Source organism: Oculina patagonica, chromosome 1, assembly GCF_052425735.1.
Source record: "Oculina patagonica isolate OP01 chromosome 1, crgOcupat, whole genome shotgun sequence".
NCBI classification, from domain to species: Eukaryota; Metazoa; Cnidaria; class Anthozoa; order Scleractinia; family Oculinidae; genus Oculina; species Oculina patagonica.
The window spans coordinates 43,790,573-43,807,554 of NC_135758.1; the positions used below are offsets into that span (position 1 = coordinate 43,790,573).

General features: G+C 36.2%; 1 protein-coding gene across 1 annotated transcript in view; it reads left to right on the forward strand.

Annotated features, from left to right (window-relative positions):
• LOC144645582 (contactin-4-like) overlaps window positions 1–889 on the forward strand; it is a 15,352-nt gene extending 14,463 nt beyond the window's left edge. Inside the window, exon 13 of the mRNA XM_078505184.1 lies at window positions 875–889. Coding sequence (XP_078361310.1) covers window positions 875–889 — 15 coding nt within the window. The remainder of the gene's footprint in view (window positions 1–874) is intronic.
• Window positions 890–16,982: the final 16,093 nt, after the last annotated feature.

Genomic DNA, 16,982 nt, shown 5'->3' on the forward strand with positions numbered 1-16,982 from the left:
GTGAATTCAAAGTAGTTGCAGTTTTTTCGCACACAAAGGAGAGCCTTTTCGCTTCTAGCGTGATTATTTACAACACTTGCACTTTCGAATGTATAAGTTGATAGGAGGTAGGTATTATGACTCTGACCAGAAACCCATAAGGGTTGAAACGTGTAACTCCCTATGATTCGCATTGTACAAAGCGTTTGCACATTCGTTTACACTAAGTACCATATTTGGAAAATCACCAGAAACGTTTGACCAATCAAAATTACTATATCTGGATTAAATTCACAGCGCGCGCTAGCTCGCGCTCGATGGCGTTATCTTGTTTTTGAACAAGCTTGGTTGAATAAAGTTAAATTTGGTTAAATTCTTGGCTGTTTCATCTTCTTGAAGTAGTCTTGATAACTTCGCTTCGATACACTTAATGTATTTCTTTAGTTTCTGTAAGAAATTTACGGCATTTAGGTCGAAATTCAAGCAACTTACCGCAAAACCAAAAATTATGTTGCGTGTGTTATTACGTGTAAAAAGCATTCGCGTACAAATTCTTCGTGTTTCCAAATATGGTACTTAGCAAAATGAATATTCAAACGCTGTGCGCGCGCGTTACACGTTTCAACCCTTATGGGTTTCTGCTCTGACACAATGTGCACCTGTCTAACGTCCTTCTATCGCCGCAGCATTACTTATTATAATTTACTTTCTATTTCTCTCTACTGAATAAAATAATACGGTTAAACAGACATACGCCAATAACTCAAATGTTTTTAATTCTTGGAACAAAAGTTACTTGGCAATGAACATCTATGCGAAAATTCAATTGCGTGAAAAATAAAATACTCTTTTACAGTGTGTAGAACGTCAATGTATATGTTTTTATCATTTACAGTTCTATCAGTTATGAGGTTCAACTTGTAAGTGTTTGCTTGGCGGACTTCGTTTTAATTAAACTTTTTATTAATTTTATTTTTATAAAACACAGCGGGTGTTTGAGAAAACAAAACAAAAACTAAAAGTGTTCTGAAATAACTATTTTCCTTTGGATACTACTAAATTTTGATTAACAACTTTAAGTCAAATATTAAATTGCTTTTAAATATGATAAATATTGTAAAATAATAAGATAACACTACCCTGGATGCTTCAATATGTCTAAAAAAACCGGACATCGAGGGTCAACATCGTGCATTTAAAAAAACATAAATTTCTAAATTGGTCTTCGTTACAAATGCAGCTTGTATTTTTGGCCTGAAATAGAGTATTAGCTCCATGCGGCAAACCACGGGAGATAACATGCTAAGAAGTGCCACCCACCCCCGTCCCCTTTTTTCCATATTTACAGCTGTTCGAGTTCCACGCTTCGAGTTCTCAAAGAAAGAGTATTAAAATTGCAAAATCTCATTTTTCCAGGGAAATTTCTCAAAACATTTTTAAATCCATTACAAAACTTTTGACTAAAGATGAGATAAACGTAAGGATTCAGTGCACTGTAGGTAACTGTTAACCAAATAATGAATAAAAGGAAGCTTCCGCTTATTTGCATATGACTAGTATACTGAACAATTCCTAATATAAACATAGGAAACCAGCACAGTATATATAAAACCACTACCGCAATCATCATTAACGTAACTTTTCTCGCAGTTTTTACAGCTTCAGACTGTTGTTCATTCTGAGTGGATCCCTCTCCCGGCACTTTACGTGACCAAAGTTTAATGCACACAATTGTGTAAATAACTGCTATTATTAAAAGAGGCACGGGGACGTTCAATATAAGAGTAATAATGCCAAATGTTGATCAATATCAATATAAAACAGATCAAAAATCTTAAAAAAACTCTAAACTTTCGATCGCCTTCTGCGGTCTTCGTCAGAGAAAATGACCTCGCAAGGGTTACTGTTAAGAGTCGTGAGAGAAAAATGACTTCGCAAGAGTTACTGTTAAGAGTTACTGAGACGTCCCTAGCGGCATGCGGAAACCACTGGCCATGATATACATCCCAATTATGCGAACATTTAGGAAACAGGTATGAACATCAAAAGCAAAATATTATTTAAACATTTTAGATCTGTTTTAAACGTTTATATATTTTAAGCATAGTAGGAAGTCCAATATCAAAGATGCAAGCTCATGTTAACCTAAATATTAACCTACTATTTCTGGAGTATGACCGTCACGTTGAGCCACGTACATCGTACGTAGAGCGCACGAGCCCGCGAACTATGCCGCTAGCCATGATGACCATGAAAAATCAAATGCAAAGTTCTCCTTTTTCAGTGCACGAATGATTGTTCTTTCTCTATGCTTATGAAGCTCCGCTCTGCGCCCTTCTAGCCGCTGGGAGCTCCGAAAGAAAGCGTGACCTTGCTGGAATTGGCAGGCCTCTTGCGCTGTTTTAAGGTTTATAAAAAACATTATACATGTACCTATAGTAGTTATCCTGTAGCTTGCCCCAAAAAAATAAAATGGTTCCTTATTTTGTAATTAGGTCGTTGTAATGCAATACGTAAGTTTTTTTCATGAAGGCGCACTTGTCCCTGCTATTTCCATGTCTTATCCCTTAATTTTGTTGTTTTTGATTTTCTTCTCTGGATATTATACTGAAGCAATATTTCACCTTAGGCTTAGCGAACGTGGGTGAATATCTCCTTACTTCGTCTCGGAAAATATTAACCAATATTTACTTCGCCATCGGCGAATTATTGTTCAATAACCGAGTATTGGCGAGGTTATATATACAAGGGCAGGAAACCAGTAAATAGCAGGTGGGATGACATTTTCCAAGTAATTTGGATTACCAAATGAAATAACATTTTATTTCAGATCGAAACTATATGATGATAGGAGCTCTATATACTTCACGAGAGATGTCTAATTTTTGTTAGGGTTAAGTTTCTATGTCCTGCAACTTAATAAAGTGATTTTGTTAAATCATGGTTTACCTTCTTTCTGAAGATTACTGCTACTGTTTATCACGAATTGCAGACCAATTTTACTGTTGCTTGCCAGAAAAGACGAGGTCACCTCATTTCTTTACTCTGTACGATTTTACATGTGGTCTATAAACAAGAATTTGAAGAAGGTCTTAGATTATCAATAAGCCGCCTTTGAGATTATCTTTACAGCAGAATATGTTTGCTGTACTTGCTTCTGCTGTTGATTCCAAAAAGATCCTAGAGAATCCCCAAATATGCCCAAACTAATTGACTAAATTAGAAAAAATAGTGTCAATTAAATTAATTTACATTTACATCAAATCAAAAATAAATGTATTTTACCTTCATGTAACGAACGTCCTTTCTTCGTGGGCTTCTAGTTGAACTGCTAAAACGGATTCACTTTTGCAAAGAAAGCAAAGCTGTAGGAAATGTATTTCCGAAATTTGTTGATTTGCTGAGATATCAAAAACAAAGCAAATGTAAAGTAGATATTATATTGACTTCACATTTGTGTGTAAATACATTAGAAACAAACATCTGCGTTTGCATCATCTTTGCTACCAATGTCAGAATTTTGGTCAAATTTAGAGCCCTAAATTTGTATCATATTTACTTCAAGTTTTCGTCCAGTGTAGATGAACGCACTGTTTAAAATAGATTTTTCTAGTAATCAGTACGTCGTACATGTACAGGTAAAATAACTGAATCTTCTTCTGTTTTATGCATATTGCCTCCTATACTTAAAGAAGCTAGTACAAATTATCAATTATATTGAAACGTACCTAATTTATCCCCGCCTTTTCCTAAACCCACTTTACTTGGCATCAATCACATCCTATATTCATTGCTACTGAAATATACTTTTGGTTATGCAGTTTGTCAGTTCATTCTTCCTTTTTCTGAAGATAAAATCCCTCTTTGGAGTATTTTAAAAGCCCAATTTTCAATTGTCCATCTCTTTAATTTCAACCTTCGCGGTCGTTTTATTTATTTTTTAATTCCTTCCTCTTCAAGCTTTATTTTAATTGATTTGGTTCTCCATTTTTCTTTTTTATTTATCTTTCTTCTCTAGGTTTTCTAAATATGTTTTATAAAATGTTCTCCCCTCTCAGAGCATTACGTTTTAAATATATCTTACTTTATCCCTTTAAGATGTAAATAAAGTTGTAAAATTCATTAATAATTCATGAGGGCGCAAACCAATCCCAGCACAGTATTCAGATCACATGTACACAGCTGTAAACCCCCATACAAATCAATCAATAGAATTAACTTTTGATACAAACTCCTGCTCAGCTAATTAGTATTCATTAACTTTTGATACAGATCTCTACTGATTCGCATAATAATACTTTGCATTCAATTTATTGTTTTCATTTCACAAGTAGAATAAAATATTCGCGTCCGATCTGTATGGGCGTCGACAATGGCTCGCCTATCGGCTCGCCATTGTAAACGCCCATACAGATCTCCCGCTCATATTTTATCTACTACTTAAAAGAAATATGTCACTATCTCTCTTTTCTAACTTACGATTTTTTGCCCTTGTTGATCTCAAAGGAAGCGTGTTTTGCATCCATTAATGATGCCAGCAATAGATTTTCAGGTAAAGCGTAATTAAAATAAGTTCTGTTCAAGTTTCATTTGCATAGATAATGAAATGTCATTTAAATAGCCCTGGGGAAGTCGATGCTTTTAAAATTGCCCTTTTTTATTTATTTAAACTGTGACGGTTATATGGTTCAATTTTTCAGTGTTTGCTTGGTCGACATATTTTAATTTACTTGAACCTCTTCCTCATTTTTCCATTGTAAAGGATGTCCATTTTAATCATTCAGTGCCCGCCTGTTTGAAGTACGTTTCACGTTATCAGGTTGATAATAACATTGTCATGTAGTATGATTATTGCACATCATTTCTCAACATAATAAAAAGACCCACCCCTAGTAAATATCATTACTAAATGCAGGATAAAAGCTCCTTTGCAATTAACTCAATGCGTCGCAGGCCAATGATATTGAAAGAAACGCAAAAGCAATTTTAATCTCTTTAAATGACGTTTTGTCGAAATAGAATACTGTAGTCCACAGAATCTTCGTGTCCGTTGCTCTGTGAATGCCATTCTTGAATGTACTCCTTCTTCTCTTGGACAACGACGATACATAGCACTGATAAGTATCAACCGCCTCTTCTGGTCGCGATTTAAGTAGGCTAGACCAATGCAATCAAATTACCCTCATAGTCAAATCAGCTGTCAGTTGACAAAAAACATTACCCCTTTCTGTCGCAAACATAGCCAATCTACAAATAAACATGATTCCTCTGATAGATTCACGTTTTATTTATCCAATTTTCAGGTCTCAGCTAACTAAAACTGCCATTACCCTAGAATTATTGCGTAATCGTGTTCAAGTAAGCCATGTGCGAGTACGTGCCAGTAAGACAATACAGAGCAGTGATTTTGAAAGTCACACAAAAGCACGTTAATCCCATTGTGCAACATACAACACAACTCATCTTCATTATTTATCACTGAGCTTAAGATATAATATCTTCAATATTTACTACACACTTGTTGATTTCGACATTGCTGATCCTAGCAGCATGCAGGACGCGTGTCACGTATCAACCTAGTAAATGGCCCAGCTCACCACGAGTCTCAGCTCAGTTGGTTAGAGCGCCTAACTGGTATCTGGGAGGCCATGGGCTCGGTTCTCGTCGGGGACTCGGTTTTTTTTTCTTTGTCCCATGCTCGTGTCATTGTTGAACAACTCATCTTCATTATTTATCACTGAGCTTTAAAGTTACTATCTTTATTATTTACAACATAAAATGCTGTCTTCAGATCAAAGTAGAACATTTAACAAGACTGAACGAATGTGAGTCCGTTTTCAAAAGGATCAATTGCTCTGTGTCCGCCATTACTGAATGCCAATTTCGGAACCCTTCTTGTTCACTCGGCAAGATATGTTTGTTTGATACTATTATTTTAGCATCAACCGAAGTATAAGAGCTGGAAAGTACTGCAAAGCATTACCAGCCACTTAACGCATCGAGCAATACTGAATCTGGAAAAGTTATATCTTTCCTTAAGAACTGCAACTAAATATAAACCTAATCGGCGTATTTTCGGTGGGATTTTTGCGTCTAAAATATTTTTTGGAAAGGGGGGGGGGGGGGGCAGGGGGGGGGGGGGCGTAGGGGGCTCTTTTTTTGTTTGGGACGGGGGCTTCACGAATTAATTTTCTCCGATTCTGATTGGTTTAAATTGATCACGTGACTCGAAAGTGTTCATCACGGAGTTCACTATCAGCCCTTATAGTTCACCACTAAATTTTCTCCGATTCTGATTGGTTTAAATTGATCACGTGACGCGATAGTGTTCGTCCATCGGAGGGCACTATCAGCCCTTATAGTTCACCACTAAATTTTCTCCGATTCTGATTGGTTTAAATTGAACACGTGACGCAATAGTGTTCGTCCGGCGGAGGGCACTATCAGTCATAGTGCCCGCTAAAGAAAAATTCCCGGATCGATAGTGCCCCCCGTGAATTTTTTTTGTAAACAAGCGTGCCTGCAGACAAAAAAAAAACAACCAAATTCACTGCATTTAGTGGGTTTCTTGTCTCGTTTTGTTTTGTTTCTTAAATTTCGGCTTTCAATTGAGTTTTTTATCCTGAAAAGTAAAAAAATAATTCACGATGCTCGTTTTTGTATGGGCGCGCGGAAGAAAATTTAGTGGTGAACAATAAAAACAATAGAGTGTTTCTGTCTCGGAACTATCGGTCTGATAAAAACTGGCATATTAGCCCTCGAAGCTTCGCTTCTCGGGCTAATATTTGTTTTAACAACATCAAATGTCCAAGGGGCAACTATCAGCCGATAGTTCCTCGACAGAAACACTTTATTGTTAAAATAATGCTCGCCAAAGAAAAATGCCCGGATCGATAGTGCCCGCCCGTAATTTTTTTTTGGTAAACAAGCGTGCCTGCAGGCAAAAAACCAAACCAAATTCACTACATTTAGTGGGTTTCTTGCCTGGTTTTGTTTCGTTTGTTAAATTTCGGCTTTCAATTGAGTTTTTATCCTGAAAAGTAAAAAACAATTCACGATGCTCGATGTTCTTAAAACTAGCATATCAGCCCTCGAAGCTTCGCTTCTCGGGCTAATATTAGTTTTAAGAACATCAAATTTCCGCGGGGCAACTATCAGTCGATAGTTCCTCGACAGAAACACTCTATTATTTAAAAAGTGCCCGTCCGAGAGAAATGCCCGGATGGATAGTTCCCGTCCGTGACTTTTTTCGTAAACAAGCTGGCCTCCAGCTTCGCTTCTCGGTCTAATATTAGTTTTAAGAACATCAAATTTCCGCGGGGCAACTATCAGTCGATAGTTCCCTGACAGAAAAACTCTATTATTTAAAAAGTGCCCGTCCGAGAGAAATGCCAGGATGGGTAGTTCCCGTCCGTGACTTTTTTTGTACACAAGCTGGCCTCCAGACAAAAAGAAACTACGTATACTAAATTCAGTGGGTTTCTCGTCTGCTTTTGTTTCGCTTGCTAATTCTCGGCTTTCAATTAAGTCTTTTATCCCAAAAAGTAAAAAATAATTCGCGATTCCCGTTTTTGAATGGGCGCACGGAAGAAAATTAACTGGTGAACAAGAACTATAAATATTGGTCTGATGGTTGCCCCTTGGAAATTTGATGTTCTTTAAACTGGCATATTATATTTAGTAACAGTAACTACAAAGATTGTTGCTTTGTCCCCAACCCCGAAACCTGATTCCGGTTGATTTGCACGGAGCCTTCTGAGCGCTGTCAGTTTGATAGAGGCTGCTTGGAGTCAAACTTTGGTGTGGTTCTCCTTTATTCATTCAGCACCAATTACAGTACAAGAAAAGAGACAGCAATAAAATGTTTCTGGTTTATTCACACACACTTTTTTATTTCATTAAAGCCTTATTATTTTATACAAAATACCGATATGACAATGTAATTTTGTATATATATGCTAAAACAGTGGATAGTGTTTCTGGCGCGGGTTGATTGGCTACTCATACTCCGAATATCCTTTGCTATTCATCTCCGAGTAACGCACCCGAGAAAAATGTAAGTTTTGACACAACTTAACTATTAAAAAATCATCCTTCACTTCAGTGAATAGTTTTATATACACTTATACGAATGATTAGAATACAAGAAACCGGGTAACTCTACTTTTCTAGTGAAATGTATTTCTGTTGAACAATGTACATTTGTTTCCACTGGGGACCGCGCAGGAGTAAGTACTAGGCTGTCTTTAATGAAAACATTTTGTTTGTGGACACACACACACGTGCACTCAAATTCTTGGATCTTGCTTTGCGGGCCCTGTCCACCTTCTAGTAGTTTGTTTCTGTACTTGTTCTTTTAAAAGAATATCGTTCTGTGGAGGAAAAAGATTAGACAGAAACGTTATTTAAAAACACTTTTCGTTAAATGATTAATCATTGCAGCGCACGCCGATCCATAACAATATTCATTTCGAAACTCGCGGTGCTAACAGCCGGGCGCGTTATGAACTATCCTGCGAATAGTCCGGTTCAGGATACCTGATTTAACTATAATTAATCTGCGGTGTATCTAACGGTTTTGCTGAGCTGAAACTTATCATCGAACATTATGTTTTTGTTATATAATAATTTAAAAGATAGAACGTTTTCATGGTATCAATAATTTGGAACATTTTGATTTATCCTCTTCCTTTACGGTAGCTTCACAGTTTTAGTTCATTTTTGGAAAGGTTGTGAATCAAAAGGTGACGATTATAGAAACATGGAGGCAATGAAAAGTATATGTCAAGTATATTTTTTTTTGCTAGAAAGCATTTCTTGGTATTTTGGGTAGATTTTATTGAAGGCACATTGGTATACCACTACCCTTCCCCCTCTTAATACCCCCTCCCACTTCCCTCCACTGGCTTTAAGTTCAACGACAGCTGTTACGCAATTGCTTCAATTGTTGTTAACGTTTTGCATTTACTTTGCTACTTACTTGACGAACGTTGCAATGGCCAGCAGAATAACAAAATTGAAGCTTGGCGAAGTGTGAATACCTCCTGAATCTGAAAATAAAAAAAGCAACTTAATCAATTATTGTCTTTACACTAAAAGAACCTGTTTATTGTTATCCTTGTTTACTGCAATTTCAGTTTATCGTTCCTATGTAGTCTTGGTCAATTCTTCGATATGATTTAAATGCATTTTTATACATTACACAATCGAAAATTCCTCATGATGGCATAGCTTAAAAAGAGACATTTCATATTGAAAAGCGTCAATTTTGCAAATTTTTGTATATCTTTGTAGCAAGACGTGCAACACAGTCATAGAAATTTCTGTAAATGTATGGGGCTAATATCAATGTGAAACAAGTTTCGCACCAATTTCTTTCAAATTAGATACGATAACGAATTTTTTATAATCTTGCAAGCTGTATTATATGCTTTTTTAATCCGGTGAATTAATAGCAAAGTATACAAACAAATCCACAAAGTTTACCTTCTTCGCACTCCAAAGAGCAAGTGCCCTTCGAATCCCCAGGGCAATGTCCGTCCTCTTTCTTCTCGTCAAGCGCAATTCCTTCACATTTGTTTGCCGGAGTGCATTCTGGGGCTACAGTCATTTCCCCACCAGCTCCATCGCAGCAGACTTGTTGGCATTGTCCATCTTTTGGCTTGTATTTTATGGTAACACCTAAACATGATAAGGCATGATTAATAAAATTGCATAAATTATTTATCTTAGATGTATATTTGGTTTGTTGTTATTTTTGTGGTAAGTTATTTATTGTACGATTACATGTATTATAAAAGACAGCTGAGGGGGTCAATAACTAAAATCAGCCAACCAGAGTGCTTTATTGCCGGTCCAATAATGGTATTAGAATTAGTCTTGATATACCATTTTTCAGGGTTTTTTCAGTCATTAAATTGTGTGATGTTTTTTTTTAACCAAGTTTACTCAGGACCGTGCTGTTAGAGAAGAAGCCCTGAAGGGCCGATGTTCTCTCAGAAGCAACCCGCGTCCTTGGTTAATAATATACGTTTGTTTCTGTTATTGTCCTTTCAAAACAAGCAGTGTTCCTCATACAATCATAGCTAAGACAGCCTTGAAGAGTAAATTTATCTGATTTTCATGGTCTTAGCTTTGACTGTATGAGTGGTTTCTACGGCGACAAGTGTTTTGCGCAGTAACGACGCTTACCAACATCAATCCCTTAGACGCCCTGTGGCGCATAGGGCATTGACCAAACGACGCTTGCATAATACTTTTATTCCGATTGCAAACAGTCATGTAAAAGGCAGTCCAGGGGATCTAATTTTTCTACTGATGGCATAAAACAACGTGCGCAAAAAATATCTCTATTTTTTGACCGAACCACTATAATTACAATGGCAAATTACAAAACGGACAATAAAAAAAGCAACTAAAACTTAAAAATACATGTATCCGGCAAGAAACGCGGGTAAACGTGCGCCGGCGAATCACTGTTGGTTTTGGCATCACTTTTAATGGTTGAAAAAGTGGCGTGAGTGTTTTAAATGAATCATTGAGCTGTTTAATGGTCACTCCAGTGAAATATCACTTTAAAGTTATGTAAGTGACTACTATTATGTCTTCTACACTGAAATACATTACTTACCATGAAACTTAAAGGTCATGGCTTTTGTGTTGCTAGTTGTTAACTTGCGAATGATTGTTCCGCCCTCGAGAGCATCCTCGAACACCCCTTCAATGGTTTTTCCTGAAGGAATTCCACTATAAAAAGACAGCTCTGCAGCTATATTAAAATAGGAATCGCAGCTAATGTTCTTGGTTATCACTGAATGTATTGGAAGTCCTACTTTAGTGTATACCGCTTTGATCTGAAAAAGAGAAAAGAGAAATTACGTATTACAACTAAAGACTAATAACGACAGTGACAGTTCCAGTTCAAAAGCATTTGTACTTCTACTTAATGCAGTTAATTCTTTTTCATCTCTCTTTTTTTGCAATGCATGGGATATATTTGTCATCTATTTTTTTTTAATATGGTTTGCAACAAGAATATAAGGTGACATCGATGATGGCAAAAATATGATCTGTGGGGTTGTGTGGCCCTTTTCCCTTGAAACCCTTTCTCAATGTTAGACCAAACTAAGCGACTTTAATGTCTACACCCTATTTGAGACTGACCCAAATTTCGTTATACTCTAAATTTCACACCTGTAAAAGGGGCTTCAAAAAATCCCTACATGTTATCAAAATCTTTGCCCCAGTTTGATACCAAAACGACTCAAACCCAATCCCTTCTTACAGCAAGAACCCTCCTTAGTTGAATAAGAACATATTAATAGATTTACATTTAAGAAATAGAAAACATGTTCCGTGTTTCTATCGAGTTATAGAAACACGAGTGGAAGTTTGGGAGAACGAGAAATGCTGTGGGAACACGAGTCGATAGACGAGTGTTTCCACAGCTTTTTCGAGTTCTCCCAAACTTTCACGAGTGTTTCTATAACTCGATAGAAACACGGAAAACATGTTTTCTATTTCTTTTAGAAAACAGCACAAAGAAAATAACGCACATCAAAGTAATATTTAGCGCTTTATTTAACATCAAAACGTAGATTCTCTTCACCTCGCGGTTTTACGTCATGAACAGTAATCAACCAATCATAGTACGGGAGTCGATGAACAGAAATAAATCAACTGTTCAACATTTGCTTCAAGGCTAAAATTTACCGTTGTTTGGCCAAACAAACAAAGAAAACAGACCCCAAAGTTAACGTAATTATGAGAAATAACTAAGTCGATGGTTTAACTGAAGTCCAGCACTGGAAGGAGTCAAGAATTGTGGTTTTATTTCGCTTCATCGAACTAACCGAATGGTTTGACGACCGACGATCGAGCGACTCGAACCTTGGAGGTGAAAGTGCATTATTTTTCTGTTAAAAAAAGTTTGACTCGGCATTCTGGACGAATATCTTGTCCAGTTGAGGAGCTGTGAATAGTTCTGAAGTGCTGCAAAGCCTAGAATGGAGTGAAGTTGCGCCAATTCATATACTTCTTTGAAAGGTCAGCCGCTTCGATAATTTCTTTCACAGACTATTTTTGAATGTGTAGCGGGCTCTGTAAACATCTTACTCGCTTGTTTTAAAATGTGCAAATATTTGTTTAGTGTTAACCTGGTTTTTGTCAGCTGTGACATTAAAATTTGGCACAATTATTAGTTGTTATTTTTGCATTGCTTATTTTAGCGCCGTGAATATTGATTGCCGTGTCTACGACAACTGTCTGTGTCTCCATCGAGTTATAGAAACACAATTTTTAACCAATCAGCGCACGTATTTACTTTGTGCTATTTTCTAATTACTTACATCAGTCTGCAGGCTGCTATTTAAGGCCTGCAAATGGCCACCACTGCAATTAATCGTGACTTTTATGGTTAAAGAAACCGTTGGACCTGATTAAGAAAAGAGAGCATCATAAGAAATTCAAATCAAAACAACAAACTCAGTAAAATATCCTTAGTTTGCTCTTTTAAGAATTAGGACAACGCCAGTGTTTGTGTTTTTCATTGTTGATCAAAAAATCTCTTAGGTATGTATGTACATGTCTGGTTCGCAAAATGCCAGCTACACCAAGGGTTACAATATTGCCCTGGCCCACAAACTGCTTCTCCGTCTACGTTTTGTTCTAAGGTATTTTTTATGATTGTGTAGTCAAAATCGAAGCCATATTGCTACTTGGAGGCCTCTTCGTAAAATATTTAATTATTATTATAACTATTTTTATTTTAGTCTTTGAATGAGAAAAACTCACCTTCTTTTTTGTTTACAGCAACGCTACTTGAAGCAGATATAGTCTGAGCTAAAATGCATAGGAAAATTACTAGTTAAATATGTTAAATTTGCAAGAAATGTTCCCCTCTAAATTCGTTACAAAACATTTAGTTGTTAACGAATTGACATGATGCTTTATACGGTCAGTAAGACATTGTTATCTGTCATCAGCACATATCAAATAACATGCGATACACTAGTTTGCCATATTTGGGAGTGCGCGCAAGACTACTCGTTCGATGTAAAAATGCTATTTGTTGACAATTTCGAAGAATAATAATAAAAAAAAAAACTTTCCTCTGCTCAGTAATGCTTTACCTTTTACTACGTCAGTGTCAGAACAATTTCAAGAATTGGTACTAATAGCCTGTTGTTCTCACTTACTATTACGTACAATTTCTCTCCACCTCTCCATTTCAGAAGAGAAATTTATTTAAAAATATATTTATTGCAGTTTGTAGAAATTAAACAAACAGGACATACTTGATGGCATAACATCAATTGAAGAACAAGATTCATCCGCTCCAGATCCACCCGCTCCAGATCCACCCGCTCCAGATCCATCGTCTGTGAAAGCAAAATGAAATATAAAATAAGGATAACTGCTGAGCCTGAGATATTTGCACTTAAAGCTAAAATAAAACGTGTTTGTCAGGTTATACTATTAATTTAGTGACCTGTTATGTTGAGAAAGTGACCACAACTCGTTCACCAGCGATTGAACATTTTTTTGTACCACTATTGTAGGATCAAATGACAAAGAGTGCTTGTATTGATCCATCAAAGTTTAAGACCTGGAAAATGTTGGAAACCGTTACATGGCACCTTAACGCCTCTAGCGATGTAGCATATACGTGTTTTCGTCCAGAACTGAACATCTGAATGACTTTTTCAAGAAGAAGAAAATCAACAAAATAGAGACCAAGCCACTCTTGAACTGAAAACGTTAGCCCTTTCTGTCATAAACTAACTATAGTTTTAAGACAATCACTGCGCGATATATTTGTTTTTTTTTTTTTTTTTTTTTCGTCCAAAGCGGAATTTACCGCCAGTTCCTCAAAAAGCGACGTTTCTATTTACCACGTATAAACAATATTACTATCATTCTAATCCAGCTCACAAAGACCCTTACTTGTCCATTAACAAAATTAATCAGCTTCTTTCTTTTGTTTTCCTAAATAAACTGTTGCTATGGTAAAAAAATCCATGCTAGTACTAGCTTTGTAATTCAGCTAAAATTTTCAACTTTAGCTTATGAATGGAGTAAGAAGAATACTTGAAGTAGTAATGGTTAAAGATTATAAAATACATCGGTTTTAGAATTTAGCATTTTCGAACAAAAATGGACATTTAAAGTGGAAAACCTCCTTAACGGAAGGCCTTTAGTTAAAAGATGAAAAAATCTTTCAGCTATCAGCCAAAAACTGTGTGATAGATTTCAATTTAACTACGGACGATATTTTAGTGGTAAAAAAAGTTAAGTGGACCCACTTTTTCGAAACTTTTTTTTGTGGACGAGTGCGCCCGAAGTAACAACGGAGCCACCTTTTGTATGATCATACGTTAATCTATTTCTTACGTTACGTGAAATATCTTACGTAAAACATTTCATAAGACCACTCACCACTACAATTTCCTTTAACACAAGTCACTGAGCTTAAAAGAAGTCCAGCTATAATGTACCAAAATTGTTTTCGTAGTACTAGGCTTACGCGAACCTCCATGCTGTGTCGAATTGCACAATGTCTGTTCATTTCATAATGATTGCGGTATAAAAGTTCCTTTTAAATCCGTTTAACAATGAAATTAACTCAATGCGTCACAGAACACAAAAACCCTTTCTTGTGCTTTTCAGCTTCTGTCTTCTTGTTTCGTAAACAAGCTGTTGCTATGGTAAAAGTTCATACAACCTTTTGAATTGAGCTAAATGTTCTACTTTATCCCCAGAATGGGGCAAGAAGAACATTTGAAGCAGTAATGGTTAAAGATTGCAAAATGCATCGGTTTCAAAATTAAGCATCTTCGAGCAAAAATGCCAAACTTTGAGTGAAAAACCTGCTTAACGGAAAGGCTTTAAAAGATGAAAATCTTTCAGCTATCAGCTAAAAACGTGATAGAATTCAATTTAACTGCGGAGGATATTTTAGTGGTAAATAGAGCTAAGCGGGCCCACTTTTTCGAAAGTATTTTTGTGGACGAGTGCTCTCGAAATAACAACGGAGATGATAAGTTAATATATCTCTTACGTTACGTGAAAAATCTTAAGTTAAACACTTCATAGGACCACTCACCGCCACAATTTCCCTTAACACAGCTCATTGAGCTTAAAAGAAGTCCACATATAATGTACCAAAATTGTTTTCGTGGTACTAGGTTTACGCGAACATCCATGCTGTGTCGAATTGTACAATGTCTGTTCTGAATCCACACTGAATGCGGGATAAAAGTTCCTTTGTAAATCCGTTTAACAATGACTTTAATTCAATGCGTTCCAGAACACAAAACCCTTTCTTGCACATTAACAAAACATTTTAGCTTCTGTCTGCTTTATTTCGTAAACAAACTGTTGCTATGTAGAAATTCATACCACATTTAGCTTTAGAATTGAGCTAAATGTTCTACTTTATCCCCAGAATTGGGCAAGAAGAACATTTGAAGCAGTAATGGTTAAAGATTGCAAAATGCATCGGTTTCAAAATTAAGCATCTTCGAGAAAAATACCAAATTTTGAGTGGAAAACCTCCTTAACGGAAAGGCTTTAAAAGATGAAAATCTTTCAGCTATCAGCCAAAAACAACGTGATAGAATTCAATTTAACTGCGTAAGATATTTTAGTGGTAAATAGAGCTAAGTGGGCCTACTTTTTCGAAAGTTTTTTTTGTGAACGAGTGCTCCCAAAAGAACAACGGAGTCATTTTTTGTATGATCATAAGTTAATTTACCTCTCACGTAACGTAGTAAATCGTAAGTTAAATACTTCACAGAGTCACTCACCATCACAATTTCCTTTAGCACAAGACACTGAGCTCAAAAGAAGTCCAGCTATAATGTACCAAAATTGTTTTCGTCGTATTAGGCTTTCGCGAACCTCCATTTTGTGTCGAATTTCACAATGACTGGACATTTCACGCTGCATGCAGGATAAAAGTTCCCTTGAAAATCCGTTTAATAATGAAGTTAACTCAATGCGTCGCAGAACACAAAAACCCTTTCGTGTACTTTTAAGCTTCTGTCTTCTTGTTTCGTAAACAAACTGTTGCTATGGTAAAAATTCATACCACCTTTTGAATTGAGCTAAATTTTCTACTTTATCTCCTGAATGGAGTAAGAAGAATACTTGAAGCAGTAATGGTTAAAGATTGCAAAATGCATCGGTTTTAAAATTTAGCATTTTCGAGAAAAATACCAAATTTTGAGTGGAAAACCTCCTTAGCGGAAAGGCTTTAAAATTTGGAAAATTTTTCAGCTATCAGCCAAAAACAATTTGGTAGAATCCAGTTTTACTGTGAAAGACATTTTAGTGGTAAATAGAGCTAGTAAGTGAACTAATTTTTTCAAAGTTTGTTGTGGACAAGTGCTCCCGAAATTACAATGCAGCCACCTTTTGTATTACCATAAGTAATTTGCCTCTTAAGTTACGTAAAATTTCAACACTTCATAGAACCACTCACCACAATCTCCTTTTACACAAGTCACTGAGCTCAAAAGAAGTCCAGCTATAATGTACCAAAACTGTTTTTGTCGTATTAGGCTTACGCGAACCTCCATTCTGTGTCGAATTTCACAATGACTGTACATTTCACGCTGAATGCAGGATAAAAGTTCCCTTGAAAATCCGTTTAACAATGAAATTAACTCAATGCGTCGCAGTACTTTTAAGCTTCTGTCTTCTTGTTTCGTAAACAAACTGTTGCTTGGTAAAATTCATACCACCTTTAATTGAGCTTTTTTTTCTGGGAAAACCTTTTTTAACAAACTGTTGCTATGGTAAAAATTCATACCACCTTTTCAATTGAGCTATTTATTTTAATTTATCTCCTGAATGGGGTAAGAAGAATACTTGAAGCAGTAATGGTTTAAGATTGCAAAATGCATCGGTTTTAAAATTTAGCATTTTCGAGAAAAATACCAAATTTTGAGTGGAAAACCTCTTCAGCGGAAAGGCTTTAAAATATGGAAAAGTTTTCAGCT